Source organism: Zingiber officinale, chromosome 8B (assembly GCF_018446385.1).
Source record: "Zingiber officinale cultivar Zhangliang chromosome 8B, Zo_v1.1, whole genome shotgun sequence".
Taxonomy (NCBI): domain Eukaryota; kingdom Viridiplantae; phylum Streptophyta; class Magnoliopsida; order Zingiberales; family Zingiberaceae; genus Zingiber; species Zingiber officinale.
The window spans coordinates 108,396,849-108,421,343 of NC_056001.1; the positions used below are offsets into that span (position 1 = coordinate 108,396,849).

At 36.7% G+C, this 24,495-nt stretch overlaps 1 protein-coding gene across 1 annotated transcript; it reads left to right on the forward strand.

Moving 5' to 3' along the window:
• The first annotated feature begins 705 nt into the window (after positions 1-705).
• On the forward strand, positions 706-6,766 carry LOC122016612 (apoptotic chromatin condensation inducer in the nucleus-like). The gene is made up of 7 exons (XM_042573975.1): positions 706-864; positions 944-961; positions 1,052-1,115; positions 1,541-2,784; positions 3,972-4,169; positions 4,255-4,406; positions 6,052-6,766. Exons 4-7 carry the CDS (start codon positions 1,551-1,553, stop codon positions 6,508-6,510), a joined length of 2,043 nt encoding a protein of 680 aa, XP_042429909.1. The 5' UTR covers positions 706-864; positions 944-961; positions 1,052-1,115; positions 1,541-1,550; the 3' UTR covers positions 6,511-6,766.
• The last annotated feature ends 17,729 nt before the right edge of the window (positions 6,767-24,495 follow it).

A 24,495-nucleotide genomic window follows, 5' to 3' on the forward strand; every position in this document is an offset into this window, starting at 1 on the left:
ACATAGGTGCGTTAGACGAGAATTAATCTTTGATTATCATGTCAGAAATATTGTGTACTATATCTTGGGGCAATGCCGTAGTGGTAAGTTATTTAGGTATAGTTGAAAGATCGAGAGCAATTATTTTTCTCTAAGATTAATAATATAAAATTTACCTATAATCTCTAAGATTAATAATATAAAATTTACAATATTTATGGTTTAAATCTCAACTACGGTGTACTGTATAGATTTTTTTTAGTGAGACGATAAATCTAAGAAAGTTAATTACTTGAATGAGTATCTGCAAGCATTTTCTAATTTATTTTGATAGTTGATAAAATTTTTTTATAGAGTTGAGTCGGTAATCTTCACTACACTTCGAATTAAAAAAACAGTTAAATTATTTTTTAAAAAAATATGTCATGAATCAAATTTATAATTTATTTGTATGAGATTTGTTTTTAATTAATTTAAAATCTAGATTAATGAAAAAAACGTATGTATCGCAATTAATTAATTAATTTTTATTGCATTAATTAAGTTGTGCACTTGTGTATTATAAACAAAAAATATTGAATCAGATAAACATCGGTCGACCTGACTCGCAAAGTCTACATCTCCTTTAACCAGAATGAACCGGACTTGACCTGACCTGACCATTTCCGGACCGCTCCTTGCTGTTGTGCTTCGTTTAGACAGAGACGGGGCTATAAATACCTTCCTACTACGGTAGCCGTCCTCCACCCGACCACAAACCCTCGCCCTTTCCCCTCTCCTCTTCGCCTTCCTGGTGCTCCCCCTCCACACCTGCTTTGGAGCCAAATCGATGGAAAGCGCGAGCAAACCCTAGAAAAGAACTATCTTCCAGCGTCGCGTCGTCTCGTAGAGATCATTCTTTCATCTTCTTTCTGGTTTAAACTCTTATTTTTTTTATAATGTTATTGTTCTTTTTTTGTTTCAGGTAGGAAAGACGATTAAGGTGGTTACAACCGTTCCCCTGCGATTCGTTACTCTGGATTTATTTTTTTGCTGCGATCTAATATCTATCTTTTTTTTGTCCTGAAACTAGGGTTTCTCGTCCTGCCTTCTTCTAAGCCCTCGACCGTCCTACTTCTGGTGTAGCTACCTTCACGGTAGGTTCTTCGATCCTTGATGGTGTTTTCATGGTAGTAAAGGTTTAGGAGATTGCTTTCGAGTTTAGGTTCTTGTGGTCTTCTTCTCGAGTGATTATGGTTTGTAGGTTTTTTTTCCTGTGCATTTATTGCTGTTGCATACTTAAATGGTTTAGTTTGCCCAAGAAGTCAAGCTTTACTTTCAGTTTTTAAAGGCTGCTTTGTTTTCCTTCGCAGTTTCGTTTATGTTGCTTGTTGTTTTTCTTTGACCATTTCAAAAGTTTTTTTGTTTCAGATTTGAGCTTTTATGTGTCAGTGTGATGGTTGTTGCATTATGTTTCTGGAATTTCATGATTTCTCAACTTTTCTCCTTCGTTAGATAGTTCTACGTCACATTGTGCAATTTGTCAACTTTTTAAAGAAAATCATGTGTTGTGGGACTGCAGTCTAGACAGTATGTCGTCGACATATCCCGTGCTCAACAATAAATCCATCGACCAGTGGAAGGTCACAGAATTGAAAGAAGAGCTGAAGAGAAGGAAACTCCCAGTAAGAGGTCTGAAGGAAGAACTGGTAAGGAGGTTAGCTGACGCAATGGATGCTGAGATCATGGACACTGAAGAAGAGGTGAATGATGAAGTCAAAAAAGATGAGCCTAAGGTGGAAGATCAGAGTGACAGTGTGCAAGTTCAGACAGAAAATTCTGACGTAGATATTGCCCCTATGGTTAACAAAGTTAAAGATCCAGATGAACAAGATGACTTCTCCAATGCCACTATGGTTGATAAAGATTCCAACAGTGCTAACATTGCCAAAGCTGGCATTTGTGATGGTTATACAAAAGTTGGAAAGACTGAATGTGATGCTGCAACAGAAGCTACTTCAGACGTGACCAACAAAGACTTGAAAGTGGAAGATGCCAGGACAGTTTCTTCAGAATTGGACGTGTCCATTTCAGAAACAGAAGCTAACTTGGTCTCCCTAGAAGATGGTGCAACTGAGAGCCATACTGCTACCTTGCATCATGATTCGGATGCAGTCATAACAACTGAAGAAAAGCTCGATGAACTGGTGCAAGACAATTCAAACCTGTCCCTTGAGGAAATCTGCCCTGAATCACACAATCAGGTATCAGTGGTCAGTCTAGACTTAGGATCCCAGGTTAAGTGTGAGTCCATTCCTATTGATTCTGTGTCAATTATTGAAAAGAATAAACTAAAGGATAATTTAAATGCTGATGACTTTCATCTAGAAAAAGAGGTTGTTAAGCAGGAGATGGTTCAACCATCATCCAACATTGTTCCTTCACTAGGTGGCGATCTGCAGACTGTGCATGATGCCAAAGAGCAAGTTAAGCACCTGGTTTCCCTGGAAGATACACAAATTAAAAAGACTATATTTGTTGATGAAGGCAAGAAAGAAGATAACCTTGATGAAGAGTCTCCAGAAAAATTGAACTTGGATAGGAGTTCAAGTGATGAGTTGATGGAGGATGATGTATTGGAAAGTAAGAACATTGATTCCAATATCAAGACTGAGGAATTAGTTGAAAAAACTGAGGTGACACAGGAGCTCATTGTTAGTGATATAAAAAACATTGACGTTAAGCAGGATGGGTCAATTATGGAGGAAATCATTGATGAAGACATCAAGAAGCCAACAGTCCTTACTGAAAAGAGAAAGTTAGAAGGTAATGGCACCTGATTCTAATGTTAGTTTTGTTAGATCATTTGATTTTAGTTGCTAATTTTTTTCTTGAATGATATTTTTTTCATTACTGAGTATGGTGGCAAATATATGTTCAATCACTACGGTATCATAACCTTAGGTCTGAGCACGTTTGATAGGTTCTATCTTCATAGAATGAATGAAGTCATAGTATCCACTGCAAAATCTAAAAGCATATAGGCTAAACTGCCTTGCAACATTTGTCATCCATTATGACTTGTATGAAAATGGCTCAAACTCAATAGGTTTAACGTTCCAACTTGGTCCGTACTCAACTTGAATCCTATGTGTCTTGTAGCAACTTATTTATCTGTTTTTAAAGGTTAAGTTCTTGGTAGTGTACAGGAAAACTTAATCTTTTCCTACCAGATGGAGCATATAGACATGATAATATGCTTTACTGTGAAAATGATGCACTACTTTAGCCGCTTAAACCCTTCCATTGAATTATGTCAATCTTGAAGATATTTGTATTATCAGATAAACATATTAGAGTTCATGGTACAAGGGATAATGGGAGACTAGATAACTTTTATTAATCAAAAAGGTAATTTAAAGACTCTGGATATTACCAAAAGTAGTACCGTGTATATTCATATTTACTGTTTAATGGTGGAACAAGATCTATATAGCCAACCCCAAACAGTTGAAATTATTAATTTGTTGTTGTTTAGGAATTACCAGTTACTTTTTTAGCAGGTTGAGCTTTATAGCTAGCATTCACGAATTTCAATTTTTTGTACTAAAAAAATCAACTCGATTCAGTCATTTTACCCTTTATACTGTTGGATGCAAAAAGGATATCTTGATAGTTTTAGTTGGTAAGTTTTTTTGCAGTTTGGCTTCATTTCTTTGTAGTCCAATGGAAACTTTTGATACACAATCTGCAGATGATAAACTGATTGTAGCATGAAGAAATATGTGATATTTGTTGTTCTGATAGTTTACTCGCTTCTTTTTATATATTGCTCACAATATTTTTTTTTTGTGTGTTTCAAATATGATCCAAGTTTAGTAGGCTATACTGTTTTAATATTCTACTTTATATTAGTCTTTGGGGTCATTATTTTGTTTGCTGCTGTGTTTCTTACTTGGTACAAATACTACTTCAGTAGTGAAGCAATCAATTTAATGCGCCTTTTTGGTCAGGCCAAGAAGCTGTTGCAATCAATGAGGTTCCCAAGCGTCAACGGCGTTGGAATTCAGATGCTGTTAAAGTTCCTGAACGCCAATTATCTAACCTCAGTACATCAAGTACACCTAAGAATACATTTGAAATTACTCCTAGGCGCACATTTATTAAATCTGATTTAAAGCCATCTGGAGATTCTCAAAAGGAACGGATTGGTGAGATTAGTTTATTTGTATTACCTAGTTTTATTTCACATTTTGAATAATCTTATTTGACTAAATGCTGATCTAAATCATGCAGTACCACCATCACAGAAATCCGCAACTACTTCATTAAGAATCGACAGATTTTTGCGCCCTTTTACTCTGAAAGCTGTTCAAGAGCTGCTTGCAAAAACTGGATCAGTTTGCAGTTTCTGGATGGACCACATTAAGACCCACTGCTATGTGACTGTATGTCCTACATGATATATTGTCAGCTTTACTTTCCTTCTTTACTTTAACCTCATGGTTATTTGGGTTTGCAATCTTGTTGTGTCTATTTGGTAATTGTTCTCTATATTTAATTTACTCTAGATAATCTTATAGTTTAAAATTTAAACTAGGAATTGACATCATCATATTATTTCAATATGTAGAGATAGACTTGAGTTGTCCAATCTCTGTACTGTAAATTGTTTTTAGAATAAAAATATTTGATGCTTTGTTTCCTTCATTATGTCTTGATTTGGCATTTCTTATCCATTTGGTTGATCAACACCCTCACAGATACCCAACTTTCTGGATAGTGTCTTAGCTGAACTTAGTATCGCTGTTTGTTGAGGCATGCAACATGTTTTTGAGCCATTATGTTCCAATTCTCCATTTGGAGATACCAGACCATGAGTTACCCATAAGATGATGCTACGCCATGATTGACAGTAAGGCACACATGGTAGATTTGGCTTAATGCTTTATCTCAAATTATTAAATATGCTTTATTGGTAGTTGCTTGGAAAAGTGAAACCTCTTTCTTCAGGAGGATTTCATGCCCCTCTAGATTATATGGAAAGTTTTAGGTGAAATTGTCAAAGTGATTTTCTCAATAATGTGACTATGGAGCTGACAAGTGGTAGGATGCAACTGTGTATCTTCAAAGCTGGCCCTCTGTTTTTTAGTTTTACATTGACCATTAGATGTGAGTCTTGGCTACCTTAGCTTTGTCTCTGTTGTCATTTTTCCTGAAGGCTATTTTTATGGGTGCCTTTTGCTGCAGGAAGGAGAAGATGGAAGGAGTGAGGATAATTATAAAAATTGAGGAAATATATTTGTACTTAAAACAAGTGTCCATGCATATTCCTCAACCAGTTTAAGCTGGACTTTTGTTGCTAAATGTTGCGGCAGTCTGTACTTTTTCACTTAATGAATGCATCCATGAATATAAGTATCTTTGTTTCAGTTCTCCCGTTATGATTAATAATATTAGCATTTAATTTAGGAGTTCAATCTAAATTCAACTTGATGGCACTTGATTTTCACTTACTAGAACTAACAATATTAGGTTAAACCATGGTAAATAAGGAATGTTTTTGTTATATCTTGAGATATTATGGTGAATACATGAATGTCTTTATTTATTGGAAATTCTATTCATGATGAAATTAAAATTTTATTCTACATTCATAATCAGGTAACTTTTGTTTTAAACACATGCTCTAGATTTGTATATATCTTGTCTTTATTATGCTATTGTTATATTTGATAGTTTATGGTGCTCTAAGTTATTATCTAATATTTTTCTTAGATAAAGATGTTTAAGTCTTTCTTGAGACTGCACCTAATCCATTTAATTCCCTCTTCCTTATTCTTGGTACCCAGAACATGGGCTGTCTTTGCATTCAAGTCGCATAACATGCTTTTTGTGATGCCAGAAGTAAAATCTTTATATCTTTTTATCGATGTAAACTAGTATCTCCCTTTAACTCTTACACCGTCAACCTCTATCCCTTCAGCTTGTCTAATTATGTATTTTCACTATTTACCAAGTATTGAAATCTACTCTCTTACAAATGGACATTAGTTCATTTCTATTTAGTCTTACTGGTTAGTTTTTTTGCAGTATTCTTCAGTGGAGGAAGCAACTGCAACACGCAATGCTGTTTACAATCTGCAGTGGCCTTCGAACGGTGGAAATCTTTTGGTCGCTGAGTTTGTTGACCCCCAAGAAGTCAAGGCACGAACTGAGGCCCCACCACAATCCCCAGCTTCCATTACCTCAAACCCAAACACTCCCAAGGCTGCAAACTTTCAGCAACCTCAGGCTGCTCAACCTTTTGTTCGCCAACATTCTCTGAAACTGCACCAGCTTCCGTTTCCCCCACAAAGACAGCCTGATCCGCAGCCTGTAAGAGAGCAACTCCCTCCACCTCCGCCGAGGGAACCAGACCCACCTGCTCTGACACTCGACGATTTGTTTAAGAAGACAAAGGCAACACCAAGGATCTATTACCTTCCCTTGTCTGAAGAAGAGGCGGCATCAAAGCTTGCAGCACGTGGTAAACAAAGCATCAAGAACTAGCTAGTTCAGCTCCAGGACATACTGAGGAACTGTATTATTATGACGAGCTGCTTATGTACTTTGATGGAGGTCTTGCTGCTTTGGCTCAGATGCATATTTTTCTGACTCGATAAGAAGTGAGTGAATTTGTTGGTATTTCAGATTGATTAGTTGTATGTTGTCTTGTAACTGCAGGAACTAACCGGCGTGAGAGTAAACTCTGTAGGTATCAAAAACTTATTATATTTAAATTGCGGGAAAGAAATATTAGATTCAATCAGTTGCCCCTGGTGTGCAGCAGTAGCCAATCTTGGATTTTTAGTTGGTCTTTCAGGTAGGGACTTTTAAACCTGGAAAAAGTTTTGGATGCTTGATAATCGTCTAGACGACGCATTTATGTGATAGTAACGAGGGCAAGACAGCAACAGGCTACTAGTGTATGGATTTTAATGCATAGAGAGTGAGAGCATGAGTTTGTTATTTGCTCAAATAGTTTCGGTGTTGCTTGAAGACGTTGACATTGCACACATTAAATACAATCAAGAATTCTGAAATGCATGACGTAGGTTAAAAGGGGTCAAGTCAACTAGTTTATCATCGTCGTCTTCATTCTCATGATCAAACTATGTTTGTTGAACTATACTATTGGAGGTCAGCTACAAATTTCACAAGTCAAAAGAAAAACATAACCTTTTATCAAATTTTATCTGTGGATGAAATTCACTGGTGAATAGGTCAACTGAAGTATCAAAAGGAAAAGTAAATAATTTATACAAATATTTTTGTCACTTTTGATTTTGTAATTACTATACGATCTTATGGTGCTAGGCAGGGCATTTTATTGATCAATTCCTAGGATTTTGGCTAAGATCAACGTATATAAGAGAATAATCTTAGCACCGAAAGGGTGAAACAACTTAATTTAATCATCAATGCTAAAATATTCAAAAAAAAGAAAAATAGTAAAGCCAAGCAAACATTGAACAGCCCTTAGAAAGGACTGATCCAACTCAAACAATGGACCCGCTGCCTTGCCAAAACAATCGTCTGTATAAAAGGGTTGCCAAAAAGATCTGGAAAACTAAATTATCCTGCAGATGCAAAAGAATTTAGAGTTAATAACAGCTTTCTGTTTAATTTAGTTTTAGCTTCGGTGAATTAATGGATAAATTTTTTTTAATAGATGATTAATCTAAGAATACTGGATTGATGGACCATCAGCTATGAGTGCTTTCTGATTTACTTTAATAGTTGGTGAAAAATTTATATGAAGCGGAGTTTATCCCTCCTTAAAAAAAAAAGGTGTGATTGATAATGAAGATCCAGATTTCTTTGTTTATAGATGAGGAATCCTTTGAAATTTTTTGTTATACTGTGCTGTTCAAATGAAGATTATTTTTATGAAAATTCTAGCCAGCCCCGATCCTTCGACTGAAGAGGCCCTGGGCGAAATAATAAAATGAGACCCTAATTAAATTTCTAATAATACATAATTTATCTATAATAATTTATTCTAGCATTTTTATTTGCAAAATCTTCTATAATATTATCAGTTTCAAGAATTTCTAAGATATCTTTCTCAATACATAAAATTGTCAATCCATTTAATCTTTCTTGAGACATTGATGATCTCATATATGTTTTTAATAATTTTAATTTTGAAAAACTCCTTTCAGCCGATGCTACTGTAACAGACATAGTCAATAAAATTCTATAAGCAATTGCAACATTTGGATAACAATCTACACTTTGAACAAATTCAAGAATATCAATTGCAGACATTATCATATTTGGTAAAGTCGTTTGTAATATTTTTAATTCAGTAAATAAATCATCTAACTCAACATCTGATGAGTTGTCATGAGTTAGAGTAGATTTTAAATTGACACAATATTTTCTTAATTCATCATCATTCAAAGTTCTTAATGTTTTTGAATCAAATAAAAAGCCAAATATATTTTCAAAGGTTTTCATTTGCTCGAATCTACATTTTAAAGAAGCAATTGTCATGTCCACAATAACAATAAAATAACCAATTCTAAAAGACTCTTCTAATGATAGTGAAACTTCATCATCTTCTCTTTCATTAAATTGTCTGTTTCTAAAAATACGGCGCTTTGTTGTAAAATTGGCTCTATATTCATATCTAATGCAAGACTCTTAGCAATAGTCAAACTTGCAGCATAATCATCATTCCTATACTTTTCAAAAAAATGATATTACACCTTTTAATTGTTTCATGGCAGAGTCCATGCACATAGATTTTGATTGTAATTTCTTACTCACCATGTTTATAGCAAATAAGATATCATACCAAATGACCATACCAAGTAAAAATTCAAATTTTTCGATTGAATTAGCTAAACTTTCAGCTTCACTTATTGACTTTGCATCATCACAAATATTATTTAATTCAAGTAAAGCTGCTCTCACTTCCACAATTTGAAATCTAATAGCTTGAACACTTTTAATACGACTTTCCCAACGAGTATTCGACAAAGATTTGACGGTTAATCCTTTCACATTATTAAGTAAAATTTTTCATCTCTTAGGAGAACTTGAAAATAATGTATATATGCGCTGCACTATTCCAAAAAAAGAAACAGCTTTAACACAAGAATGTGCCATATCACTAAGAGTTAGATTAAGACTATGACAAGCACATGACATATACAAGGCTCTTGGATTTATTTCAAGTAACCTCTTTTAAACTCCTTAGTGTTTTCCTTTCATATTGGAACCATTATCATAACCTTGACCTCTAATATTTTCAATACTAAGATCAAGTGATTTTAACACATTTTGTAATTCGTTAAAAAGTCCTAAACTTGATATATCATCTACTTTTAGAAACTCTAAAAAGTACTCCTCTATTTTCACTTTATTACCTGACATATTAACACATCGTACTATAAAAGTCATTTGTTCTTGATGACTTATATCTGGGGTATAATCAAGAATTATTGAAAAATATTTTACTTCTTTAATTTTATTAATGATAACACTTTTAACATTATTAGCTAAAATAGAAATTAACTCATTCTGAATTTTATGACCTAGGTAATGATAATGAATTTCATTGCTTTGAATACGTCTAATATGATCTTGCATCACATACTCAAATTCAGCAATCATTTCAATCAACCCCAAAAATTTCCATTATTGTCTTGATAAAGTTTCTCATTAGATCCTCGAAAAGCCAAACAACGTTTAGAAAGACATTTTACAGTTGCTATTATTCTTGTTATAACTTGTCTCCAACGCTCTTTTTCTTTGGAAATTTCTCATTGTAGGTCTTTATCAATTGTTAGATTTTTATCTAATCGCATTTTTAATTCATTCCAAGTGTTCATGTTAGTTATATGCTCAATAGTATTTTCATATTCTTTAAGTCGTTCACTAAGATGTTTCCAATTTCTAAATCCATCCTTTGCTAGTGAACTTCTATTATTTTCAGATTTAAACAACTTGCAACAAAAGCAATAAACTTTATCCACATATTTACTGTAAACCAACCACTTTCGGTCTCTTATTTCTCCATTGCTTAAATGTCTAGAATAATGAGCACAAGAAAAATGTCTAGAAGTGTCGTCCAAAGGATATACAATATTCATTTCTCTCATAGGCCCTTTTTCAACTAAAATATCACGTGCATTGTTATCTAGATTATCCCAATTTCTTGGATCATATATATCAAGTGAAGAAATAAATTGTTCATCAATGTCAATATTCTCATTATCTACCCTATTTAAAACATTTTCATGCTCACTCAAATTTTCCCTTTCTTCGTTAACATCGTGAATCTCATGACACTCATCTACATCATTCACAGTCATAGTTGAATTTTGTGGATTTCCATGAGAACTTTTAATAAAGAATTTATTAATAGTACCTCTTTGTGATTCAGTCAATTGTTCTAATTTTTTCCTTTTTTTCCTTTTCTCACATCCAGAAAGATATTTTTTAGGCAACATATTATAATGTATAAAACCACAACAATTACAAAAAAAAAATAGATAATTCAAATTATTTCACTAGTAAAGGAATAATAGCACCTGGAATATGATAGTTTTCAATATTATTAGAAATGTCCTAGGTCGTTAAGTTAAGCACCTCATCAGACAACACCTGTTAAAAGAAAATTAAATCATTATCAAATTAAAACTAATTAGTGAAATTATGATACTTAAAGAAACAACAATATTAATTATACTTCAGTGGATGAAAGGCAGAGTGGGCATTTCTATATTGCACATAAATAAAAAAAATCATGATTTAATTATTTTTCATAGCTGAATGTCAGAAATGGAACTACTAAAAAGACAAAATCAATAGAAATGACAAGTTTGGAGACAAATAATTGAGGTAGGGCTCAGCAAGCATGTGCCAACAACTCATTGCAAAAAGCAGCTAACATCTTTCTCCCTTTGCACAAGATGATGGCCAATGACACATTCACAGAAATCACTAAGCAATTCCCAAAAGCTAAGAGTTTAATGAATAAGCTACCAAATCTGTGTCTTAGAATCAACTCAAAACGTGGGAACTGATTTAAGGCCAGCTAAGTTGTACTACTCCAAGCTATGGTGGAGGTCAATTGTATTGAGATCATTAGTAGCTCCTATTAAAAACCTTTTAGTACATATCATGTAGCAAAAAATGTAGCATTGAGCACAGGCGTATCACTCCAAGTTATGGTGGATTAATTTTTTTTTTCAGATTAGTAATAGTAGTAGCCCCTATTAGTAACCTATTAGCACATGTTATGTAGCAAACAAGTTATTGATTCCAAACGTGAAAGAAAAAGTTCAAGATGAAGGGACTATACTTATGGCACTAAAATAAACTGTTAGTTCTTCAAGTTACTATAGATGAGAATCATTTGGTGGAAGCAGGTCTTGAGGGGTTTTATGGGAAGATATCATCAAACCACACGCCAATGCCAACAGAAATTAGAAACCATTGAAAGTGAAACTAGGGCAAGTTAGCAATTTAGCATACCTAAACTATAAATTGAAACACCAGATGTTTCAGAGGGAAGCGAGCATTCGAGGATGTGGACGAGCGTTTTCCGACGGCGACGCCGACGAGGAACGGAGGAAGCACAGTGATCAATAGACAACCAAAGCTCAAATTCACAAATCACAATGAAACTTCTAATTCTATTCCAATTTCCATGGGCTGTATTTATCATCTCTCATCTCTGTGGATACAAAAGTAAAGGTAAGAAATTCGTGAGAAGTGACAGAGATGAGAGATGCGAAAGTAGAAGAAGAAGAGAAGAGATGCGACAGCCGACAGGGAGGAGAAGACAGAGCTAACCGTTGAAGAGCGGAGCCGTGAGCAAGAAGAAGAGATGCTGTTAGGACCGAAAAGTAGCTAGAGGGGGGGGGGGGGGGGGAATAGCTCGTCGCGTGCTTCGTGGTTGACGTTGCTTGTTTCTTCGAAGAATGCACAGCGGAAATACAAAGAAACAACATACAACGCTAACACGGTTGATTTACTTGGTATCCACCTCACAAGAGGTGACTAGTCCAAGAATCCACACCTACACACACACCCTCCACTAATAAAACTCTCCTTTATGGTAACTACCAAGGGCGGAGAAGTCCTACAAGACTCAATACAAGAAGAAAGGGAAAGGGAATGAAATACAAGCTTACAAGCTTACAATGAGTGCAAAAACCCTAACCCTAGTTTCTTCTCCTTGCTTTGATCCGCCTCTTGACTTGGAAGAACCTCCAAGAACCTTCAAGAACTGGCGATCTAGAGCTTGAGAAAAGCTATGGAGGAGCTGGTGAAGATCTGAAATGAATTGGTGAAGCAGTGCCGAAGACAACGCTCGCCTGTGGCTCAAATACGACGCAACGGTCGGATCCCAATCGATTCGATTATTCCCAATCGATCGGGGAGGCTTTGGATCAATCCACGGATCGATCCAGAGCGCCTCTGTGCTATGGAAAAACGTCTGGATCGATCCACGGATTGATCCAGCGCTTATTGAGCGAAGCAGCAGCGTCCCAATCGATCCACTGATCGATCCAGAGGCTTTCTGTTCGCTGGGAAAGGCCTGGATCGATCCACTGATCGATCTAGATCCTAGATCGATCCACTGATCGATCCAGCTCTTGGTTTTTTCCCAAAACCAAGTCCCAAGCCTCTCAAACCAACATCTGGTCAACCTTGACCTGTTGGTACATCATGCCTAGCATCTGGTCACTCCCTTGACCTGCCAGGACTCCCCACCAAGTGTCCGGTCAATCCCTTTGACCCACTTGGACTTTTCTCTTCGTGTCAAGTATTCGGTCACTCCCTTGACCTACTTGAACTTCCACCAGATGTTTGGTCAACCTTGACCCATCTGGATTTCCTCGTGCCAAGTATCCAGTCAATCCTTTGACCTACTTGGACTTTCTAACACCAGATGTCCGATCATCCTTGATCCATCTGGATTTTCCCTTGCCTGGCTTCACTCACTAGGACTTTCACCTAGCTTCACTCACTAGGGTTTTCCATCTGCCTAGCTTCACTCACTAGGACTTCCACCTGGCTTCACTCACCAGGATTTTCCATCTGCCTAGCTTCCAGTTAGGACTTCCCAGTCAGGTATCCGATCATCCTTGATCTACTTGACTCTTCTTCATCCACACTGATCAGTCCCTGATCAGAATCTCCCCACATGAAACACTGCACCTGCATTGTCCATATGTCTACATGTATTGTCAAACATCGAAACTATGACCAAGACTCAAGCTTGGTCAACTTAGTCAACTTTGACCTAAGGGATATTGCACCAACAATCTCCCCCTTTTTGATGTTTGACAATACCTTTAAGTTAGGTCTACTCTGAGTTAAGCTAATCCCATAGCCTTAACTCTCTTCATGCCAAAGTATGAATGTTGGTTCCCTTTATTCTCACCCTATGACCTCCCCCATAGGTAATGAAGGCCTAACTTAAACCACACATTCTCCCCCTATTGGCACACATCAAATAAACACTATCTCGCCCCCTGAAGAGATACTCATCATTGATTACAACTGCACTCGTTGAACCTTTATCCCTTTTTTAAAACTCTCCCCCTGAAGAGTTTCTCAAGGTTGTAATCAACATCATAATGAAGGTCTCATACCCTTCATTTCCCCTACATTCTTCCGCAATGTAGACAAATGCCCAACCTTGAGCATTTTTCAACCACTTGAAATACCACTTGAAATAATGAGGATATTCACTCCCCATTTCAAGTTCAAATGCTCATTCATGAGCATTTTCTCTAAAGAAGGTTAACCACCCTCCAAGGTTCATGAAAAAATAATGTTTCATGTCTTTAACGAGTCCCTCCCCCTAAAGACATGGTGGTAACTTCTGTCATTGCACCAACAATGACTTGGAGTCCCTAAACCTTTAGGAACCCAAATTTAGAAGTTTTGAGATTCAAATGTTCAAAAATTGAAACAAACCTCAACCTAAGCTTCAATTTAGTCTTCCTTAACCAATCCATCCTTGTTTTCAACATGAGAACACCCTTTTTATGTATACAAATGTATTTTGAGGGGTTTGGAATGGTTACATTGACTAAACAAGGTTCAAAATGCTGAAATCAGGCTTTCTCAGCTGAAATCAGCATCCTGGATCGATTGGAGTTGGGTTCCAATCGATTGAACCTATCTGAATCGATCCACTGATCGATTCAGGATGTGTAGATCGATCGGCTGATCGATCCAGCGAGCTTCTGCTCGCGAGAATTACCTTCTGAATCGATCCGCTGATCGATTCAGGCACTCCAATCGATCCATGGATCGATCGGAGCTCTGATAGTTGCTGAATTTCAAATTCAGCCAACTTCAGAAACCCCTAGAAAATTCTACAAAAATCCAAAAATCATGAAATTTCGTGTAGACATTATTTAGGGCATACTTTAACATGGAAAAATAGTTTTTTATGAAAATACATCATATTTTCAAAGATTGACACAAGCTTGAAAACTTGCTAAAACTTTAGCGTTTTCTTCAAGTTTGTGTTTAACTATTCAATGGTGATTACTAGCAAAAGATAGCCTTCACCAAGGTTTTCCAAAAGCATTTTAAAATAATTTTCAAAACCAATATCCCATCACATTCCTTGGGCTTAATGCACATAACTTGTACATTAGCTTTCCCAATGATGGGAAAACACATAACTATGTGTTTTGATGAACTTAAAACTCAAAGAAATACACTAAATCAACATATTGAGTTTTGTTCATCATCCTAACATCTCACTTGTATCTATTGTGTACAAAACACATACAAGTCATCTTATAGGTCTTTGTGAGATGTAAAGTTTGGTTTTGCCCTAATCTAGGGATCATGCATATTTATCTAGGCATTTTGTAGATATTGGACATCCACCTAGGATGTCACTTGTTGATACACTTCGTAAATGCCATTTGTCCTTAATTTTAAGGAATTAAAAATAATGCATGATAATGTTATGGCATACATCAAACTTAATTAGTTTTCAAAAGAAAGATTCCTATAACTACATGATGTATGTATGTCATGACATGATATTTTTGTGTTTTCATAATAAGGCATGAGTGCAAAATACAAAACTAAATATGATGTCATGACATATAGTGAGCAATCAATCATGGCAAGGTTTAGCATAAATAAAATAAAATATACCTAGATTACCTATCTAAGTATTCTTAACCACTTAGCTAACTCAAAATTTACCACTTGTTTTAACTTAAAACGTTAAGCCTAGATTGCCCTAAATGCTTCAAAGAAATGCCAAAACCTAAATTGACATTTCTATTTCTCTTAATTTGTTTATGCCACTTAAAAAATTAAGCATATCCTCAAATGTTGGCATATTCCATCTTTCCTCAAGAGTAATCACATAAATCAAGGCCCGGATTGCCTTAAATTTCTAAGAGAATACCAAAATCCCAACTTGGTATTTCTCTAGGTTTTCCCAATTTATGCCTTTTTAAGATAAAATCAATTTTTCCACCATTAGGCACATTTTACTCTTTCAAGGAGTAAATAATAATTCCATTTCTTTTTCAAAGGTTAACAAAACCTTGAAAATGCTCCTTGAGTGTCAATTTCCTCAAAGTTGGGTTAACTACCCTTCTAATCGGAGTTGACACTCTCTAACCCATCTATGGGGTAGAGAAGCTGCTCCTAGGAACTAGGAGTGATCACGGATCGGGTTGGTTCGGTTATTGGGGTAAAAAACTATCCGGCCCTACTAGATCAGATAATGCAAAATCGGGACCTACATCTGACCCTATATCCGGCGGTTCTTATGTTTCAGATATCCTACGGGTTGTCAGTTATTTGGATATCCGACCCTATATCCAATGAAATATAAAATATAAATATAAATATAACAAAAAAATAAATTTTTTTAAAATGATAATAGAAATTACTCATTACACGTTATAGCAGCTAATCGGAAATAACTATTATAACGTGTAGTAGCTTATCGGCAATAGTTGCTACAACGTGTAACAACTTATCAACATTAGTTGCTACAAGTAGGGGTGATCGGATCGGGTTGGTTCGGTTATTGGGATAAAAAACTATCCGGCCCTACTAGATCAGATAATGCAATATTAGGACCCTACATCCGGCCCTATATCCGGCGGATCATTTTTTTTCGGTTCGGTTCGGGTCGGTATAAGCGGGTTGGTCGATTTGGCGGATTGACTGCTCAACCCTACTAGGAACCCAACACCTATTGGTGCTCCTTGGATGCTCTAGGTACTCACTAGGGATAACTTCCCTAGATACCCTCCTAGTGACCTTGTTGGGCTTCTTAGAAGCCTTGGTTACATTTTCTAGGTCAACTCTAGGGATAGTCTCCTTTGTGACCTTGTTAGTGACTTTCTTAGACTTCTTAGAAGTCTTAGTCACTTTGGTTGCAAAGATACTTCTAGGGATATCTTCCCTTGTATCCTTGACTTGACCTCTAGACTTAGAGTTTGTTCCATAACTATATGGAACTCTATGATAACTAGGCACATCCTTTTTAGCTTTGGGTTTGTATCCCAAACCTTTATAGACATTGGATGGCTTTTGTACCCCTAAACCTAGGTTATGCTCATTTTGCCCTAATAGGATATTTTCCAATCTTTTTAGGGTCTTTTCTAATTTATCAAGTGTTGACCTCAAGACTTGATTTTCCCTTGCTAAGTCCTCAGTATTTGATTTTTCATTTAATCCATGAGCATTTTTATTCATGGGCTTGTATCTATTATTCTTAGTATTCTTGCCCAAATGTTTATCTACCTTCCTAACCTTAGGTAGGGCAGTCTTGGCATGTAGGGCCACATGCTTTTCCTTAATGCCCTCATGCTTTCTATTCTTATGGTAAATTGCATTAAAATGATAAAAATTAGAACTATCATGCTTTTTACCAAAACGTAAAGGGGTAGGCTCAATAAATGTTACCTTCTTCTTTACCTTGGAGGCTCCCCCTTGACTAGTGCCTCCTTGAGCCTTGACCATCTTCTTCCCCTTGGGGCATTGACTTCGGTAATGCCCTTTTTGTTGACACAAGAAGCACACAATGTGCTCCTTGCTCTTCTTTGTCCCGGGGGTGGTCTCCTTGGGCTTCTCCTTGCCATTTTGTGTCACTTGACCCTTCTTCTTGGCCAAGTTGGGACACTTGCTCTTGTAGTGCCCACTTTCCCTACACTCAAAACATATTATATGATTTTTATTTTTAATTGAAACATTTATACCTTCTTGTGTAGGGATGACACTTGCTCCTCCATTTGATATTTTTTGAATTTTGGAGGTGGCACCATCTTCTTCTTCTTCACTTTACCCGGATGTGGAGGCCTCTTCTTGCTCCGGGTTCATTGATCTACACTCCCCCTCAATCCTAGAGATGGAGGCTTCATCATCTTGTACATGGAACAAGGAGTATGCTTCCTCCTTGTTCTCTTCATTGCACTCCCTTGAAGATAAAGCTTCTTCTTGGACTTCTTCTTCGGAAGTTGAGCATCTCTCAACCTTGGAGTCCTCCTCTTGGTCTTGCTCCAAAGAGTCACCCTCTCTGGATTCTTCTTGCTCTTGTACAGTGGAGGGAATCTCTTCGTGAAGCTTGGCCAATTTACTCCATAATTCCTTTGCATCTTCAAATTCTCCAATTTTGCAAAGGATGGTGCTTGGCAATAGATTGACCAAAAGCTTGGTCACTTTGTCATTGGCCTCGCACCTTTGGACTTGCTCTTGGCTCCACTTGCTCCTCTTGAGAACTTTGCCCTTTGAGTTTGTTGGAGTCTTGAAGCCTTCCATAAGAGCAAACCATTGCTCTATTTCCATCATAAGAAAATTTTCGATTCTTGATTTCCAAGAATCGAAGCTCGTGGAAGTGTATGGTGGAGCCACCCTCGTGTCGAATCCGAGCCCATCTCGGAATTCCATTGTAGAAGTTGAGCTTTTGAATTTCTTTGACTTTGACAATTTTGGTTCAACTTCTTCACCCTCTAGCTCTTCTTGTTATGCTTGACCCTTCCGGCGATGATTCCGGTGAAGAGCGACCTCGCTCTGATACCACTTGTTAGGACCGAAAAGTAGCTAGAGGGGGGGGGGGATGAATAGCTCATCGCGTGCTTTGTGGTTGACGTTGCTTGTTTCTTCGAAGAATGCACAACGGAAATACAAAGAAACAACATACAACGCTAACACGGTTGGTTTACTTGGTATCCACCTCACAAGAGGTGACTAGTCCAATGATCCACACCTACACACACACCCTCCACTAATAAAATCCTCCTTTATGGTAACTACCAAGGGCGGAGAAGCCCTACAAGACTCAATACAAGAAGAAAGGGAAAGGGAATGAAATACAAGCTTACAATGAGTGCAAAACCCCTAACCCTAGTTTCTTCTCCTTGCTTTGATCCGCCTCTTGACTTGGAAGAACCTCCAAGAACCTTCAAGAACTGGCGATCTCAAGCTTGAGAAAAGCTGTGGAGGAGCTGGTGAAGATCTGAAATGAATCGGTGAAGCAGTGCCGAAGACAACGCTCGCCTGTGGCTCAAATACGACGCAACGGTCGGATCCCAATCGATTCGATTATTCCCAATTGATCGGGGAGGCTTTGGATCGATCCACGGATCGATCCAGAGCACCTCTGTGCTATGGAAAAATGCCTGGATTGATCCACGGATCGATCCAGCGCTTATTGCGCGAAGCAGCAGCGTCCCAATCGATCCACTGATCGATTGGGACCTCTGGATCGATCCACTGATCGATCCAGAGGCTTTCTGTTCACTGGGAAAGGCCTGGATCGATCCACTGATCGATCCAGCTCTTGGTTTTTGCCCAAAACCAAGTCCCAAGCCTCTCAAACCAACATCCGGTCAACCTTGACCTGTTGGTACATCATGCCTAGCATCTGGTCACTCCCTTGACCTGCCAGGACTCCCCACCAAGTGTCCGATCAATCCCTTTGACCCACTTGGACTTTTCTCTTCGTGTCAAGTATCCGGTCACTCCCTTGACCTACTTGAACTTCCACCAGATGTTTGGTCAACCTTGACCCATCTGGATTTCCTCGTGCCAAGTATCCAGTCAATCCTTTGACCTACTTGGACTTCCTAACACCAGATGTCCGATCATCCTTGATCCATCTGGATTTTCTCTTGCCTGGCTTCACTCACCAGGACTTTCACCTAGCTTCACTCACTAGGGTTTTCCATCTGCCTAGCTTCACTCACTAGGACTTCTACCTGGCTTCACTCACCAGGATTTTCCATCTGCCTAGCTTCCAGTTAGGACTTCCCAGTCAGGTATCCGATCATCCTTGATCTACTTGACTCTTCTTCATCCATACTGATTAGTCCCTGATCAGAATCTCCCCACATGAAACACTGCACCTGCATTGTCCATATGTCTACATGTATTGTCAAACATCGAAACTATGACCAAGACTCAAGCTTGGTCAACATAGTCAACCTTGACCTAAGGGATATTGCACCAACAGATGCGACATGGAGGAGAAGACATCTTGAGTCCTTCTCGTAGGCGGTAGGCCGTAGGCGCAGGTGCAGGCGGGAGGCGGCGTGACGGCGTCGCGGCGAGCGCTGCAGACCTGCGACTTTTCCATCGGTAAGTTTTGCCCTAATTTTCATTCCTCCACTATTAAACATAATATTAAAAAAATAAAAATTTTGGGCCCCTTCAAAATCGAGGCCAAGGGCCATCGCCCAGGTTTGCCCTCCTCCAGGGCCGGGCCTGATTCTAGCAGTGATAAAAGATTTTGGATGAAATTGATAAAGTGAAGATAATTATCTCACTAAGAGGAAATTCTCACATAGAAAGATGGCATATGAACTATAACAATTTATCAAATGATAAAATCTCTATTTGAAATTAAATTAAAGATAACACATACAATAACAATCAAGTTTTATCTCGCTATTGAGTTCTATTTCTTATTATATTATTATCTATACTTAAATAAATTTTATCTTATTTTATTGTTACTAAGTTTTTTTTTTTATCTCTCTCTTCCCTAGTTTTATAGGTGTGTTTATCATAGTTCCACATCATCTAATTAGAGTATTTATTGGTCATCTAAGTACATGCCCGTACCATTTTAAACATATCTCTCAGAGTTTTTCCTTAATAGATGCAACGACTTTCTCTTTAATCCTCTCATTTCTTATTCTGTCCATCCCCGTATGTCCACACATCCACCTTAACATTCTCATCTCTGAAACTCTTATCTTCTACTCATGTACTCGAGTCATAACCCAACATTCAACTCTATATAATATAACAGGTTTAACTGTAATTTTATAGAACTTTCCTTTAAGTTTTAAAGACACTTTACGATCATATAAAAAATCTAACACTCTCCTCCATTTCAATCATACTGCTTGTATTATATGTAAGACATCTCTCTCAATCTCTCTATCATTTTGTAAAAATGATCATAAATATTTAAAGCTCTCAATTCTGGGTAATTCATCATCTCCTATTTTAATAATTATCTTATTACGTCTAATATTGCTAAACTTAAATTTCATATATTTTGTCTTTATTCTACTAAGCCTAAAACATTTCCCTTCTAGTATTTCTTGCCAAGATTCTAACTTAGCATTTACTCGTTCACATGTTTCATCTATCAAAATAATATCATCTACAAACAACATGTACTACAGTACCGTGTCATGAATGTGTAGACTGAATTCGTTCATAATTAGTGTAAAAAGATAGAAACTTAGAGTTGATCCTTGATGTAACCTTATCTTTATTGGAAATACTTTGGTTACTCAGACTGAAGTCTTTACTCTAGCCGTTATATTCTCGTACACATCCTTAATTAGTTCAATATATATTACGCTAACACATCTCTTTTATAGAATTCTCCATATAATTTCTCTTGAGATTCTATCATAAACTTTTTCTAAGTCAATGAATACTATGTGTAAATCTTATTTTTGCTCCTGATATTTTTTAATTAGTTGTCTAAGAAGATGTATAGCTTCTATTATCGACCTTCCAAGTATGAATCCAAATTGATTTTCAGTCATTTTGATTTTTTTCCTTAATATTTTTTTCTATCATTTTTTTTTCCAAAGTTTCATGGTATGACTCATTAGTTTAATACCCCTACAATTTGCATAATTTTATACGTCTCCCTTATTCTTATATAAGGGAATTAGAGTACTTACCATCCATTGATCATACATTTTTTTCGTTTTCAATATTGATCCCGTCCGGAAGCTGAGTCGGATGGAGGCCGATCGCGCTGTTGCTGGTGTTGATGGAAAGTCACTGCGAAGCCTGATTGATCTGGCACCCGCCGGGAAAGCTTACACGAGCGGATGACGAGGGGTGATGATGAAGCAAGGGTCCTGCGCACACTCAAAAGCCCACGAGTCGTTAGAGACCATAAACCAGGGAAAAAGTCCCCCGGTCAGGCCCTCCGACGCTCAAGTCAGGTACTTTTTCCCTAAAAGCACAGAGAAAAGATGAAAAGTGAAAGACGAGTGTGAAAAGACGAGTGAACGTACCTCCGTAAGGGACAAAACTGTTAGAGTGTATACTAAAAGCCTAGCTTTTGGTATAAATATTTATCTAGAAATAAAGAATCACATTGGTCAAAAGTCTACATTTATGATAAATGTAGTTGCTCAATTAATTTATATTGTAGATAACATGGTGTGTGGTGTCACACACAGAAGATCATGTTATTGGTTCCTTATAAATTATAAACAGTAGTTCACGACCAAGATGGAAAGGAACAAACCATTGGAAGGTCGTAGTGTAATTAGGTATTAGTATATCTTAACTATATAATTACACTAGTACACTTAGAGTGTATTGAGTAGGACCATTTGAGGTCGTTCTTTTTATACTGACTTTATAAAGGAACAAAGACCTCAGTTATTATGGAAGTGTGTGCTCTTAATCCTAATATAATAACAAGCACATATATTTGATATTTATTTCTTTAATTTATCAATGGGTGAGATTTAGTTCGATGAATCAATAAGCCCGATAAATTGGGAAATGATATCACTTATAGTGTGTGTTGTTGATTATAGAAGGAAACTGTGTCCTAGTAATCTAGGTTGAGAATGTCCCCAAGAGGAGCTCATAAGGATTGTCATGTTAAACCCTGCAGGTGGACTTAGTCCGACATGACGATGAAGTTGAGTGGTACTACTCTTGGAGCTAGATATTAATTAAGTGAGTTGTCAGTAACTTACTTAATTAGTGGACATTTGTTATCTTAAACACAGGGAGACTAACACACTCATAATAAGAAGGAGCCCAAAATATAATTTGGGATTGGTGCGGTAGTTCAATAATAGTTCTCTAGTGGAATGAATTATTATTGATAAAATTAAGTTGTGTGTTCGGGGCGAACATGGGATGCTTAATTTTATCGGAGACCAAAACCAATTCCTCCTCTCGTCCCTATCGTAGCCTCTAGTATATAGAGATTTATACCCACCGTGTACCACCTTCTTACCCATCTAATGGGGCCGCCAAGCTAGTTTGGAACCCAAGCTAGGGCCGCCAAGACCAAGTGGATGAGTTAAGTTGGTGGCGCCAAAGCTTGGGTCCCAAGCTTAGGTGGTAGCCACTAGAATATTAAAAGGATTTTATTAAAATTATTTCTTATGTGGATATCATGTTTTTAAAGAGAGTTTAAAATAAAAATTTCCTTTTATAGCTTTCTACAAAGATTAAGAGAAGAGATTAATCTCTTTCCTTATTTGTAGTTTAAAAGGATGGTTTTAATTTTAGTAAAAACTTTCCTTATTTGTAAATCATCTATATGTTTAAAGAGAGTTTAAAATTTGAAATCTTTCCTTATTTGTTGATTAAAGGAGGATTTTAAATTTTAAGAAAACTTTCCTTTTAAACATGTTCATGATTTAAAGAAAGTTTAAAATTAAATATTCTCTTTTATAAGTTTCTACAAGAGATTAAGAAAAGATTTGATATCTTTCCTTATTTGTAGATTAAAAGAGATTTTAATTTTTAGAGATAACTTTCTTTTATCCACATGTTTAAAAGAAATATTTTAATTTATTAAATTTCCTTTTATAAACCAATCATGAAGGGATAAAATTATTGAGAAATTTTTATAAAATTTCGGAAGCAAATAAGGAAGTTTTAATTGGTGTTTAAAATTTTATTTGCTTGGAGTTTTTTCTTGTGGCCGACCATTATAAAATTGAGAAAGGAAATTATTTTTAATTAAATAAATTTTCCTTTTCAATGGCAAAAGAATTAAGGAAGTTTTTATTAAAATTTCCTTATTTGCCAAGATCAAGGATTATAAAAGAGGGGGTAGAGGAGGCTTCATGGCTAATGAATCTATTCTATTTTTCTCTCCCTCTTTTCTTCTTCTTGTGGCCGGCCCTAGCCTTTCTCTTTTCTTCTCTTTTGGTGGCCGAACCATACATCTCTTGGAGCTCTTGTTGGTGGCCGGACCTAGGAAGGAGAAGAAGAAGAGGAGGAAGCCTCATCTTGAAGATCCCTTGGAGTATTGGTGGTGATCAAGTTCTTCTTCCTTGGAGGTGGTTCTTCTTGTGGCCGAACCTTGCTTGGAGAAGAAGAAGGTGCGTGGTGGTTCTCGTCTCGGAAGATCGTCGCCCACACGACGTCCGGGATAAGAAGAGGAATACGGTAGAAGATCAAGAGGTTTTTCTAAAAGGTATAACTAGTAATTTTTCTTTCCGCATCATACTAGTTATTTTTGGAAATAATACTAAATACAAGAGGCTTACGTTCTAGTGTTTCGAATATGGTTTTTCGAAATTGTGTTCTTTTGTTTCTTTCTTTTCCTTGTGATTTGATTGTTCTCTTTGGTTAACCTAAAGTTATTTTAGGAAATTAAATATTAGCTTTCCATAAAAGGTTTTGTCTAGTCGGTGGTGGTTGCTCCCATATCCAAGAAGGCCATGTGCCTCGCCACGTCAGTACTGGGAACCAATTATGGAAATTAATATTTAATGGAATTAATAACTTAAGGTGACTTGGGTCGAACGTGTTAAGTTCCGCAGGAGATCCAAGTCAAAACCTAAAAGAACAAATAGATTAAGTTTTGGATCAAACGTGTTAAGTTCCGGCGATCCAAAATTTAATTTAAAAGAACACATGGTAGCTAGGAAAGGTTCAGACCTTTGTACAAAATTTTGTACAGTAGAACCTCTAGGTTTTCCGTAGCAACCAACAATTGGTATCAGAGCTAGGGTTTTGCCTCTGTGTATTTGGTATTAGTTTAATTATGCACATGTCATACATAATTTAGGCAGGTTAATAGTAGGATGTGCTAACTTTGTGGATGCAGGATCCAACTATTATGGCTTATAGTTATTATGTGTGTGATTGGACCCTTGGACATGTCAAGGGCATTTATATGTGTGCATGATTGTATTAAAATACAGCAGGAGCTGTATTTAGTTTTATTAGGATTTTATTTTTGATCTAGATACATGTACATTCCTTTTATGGAATATAGGATCAAAAATATAAAAT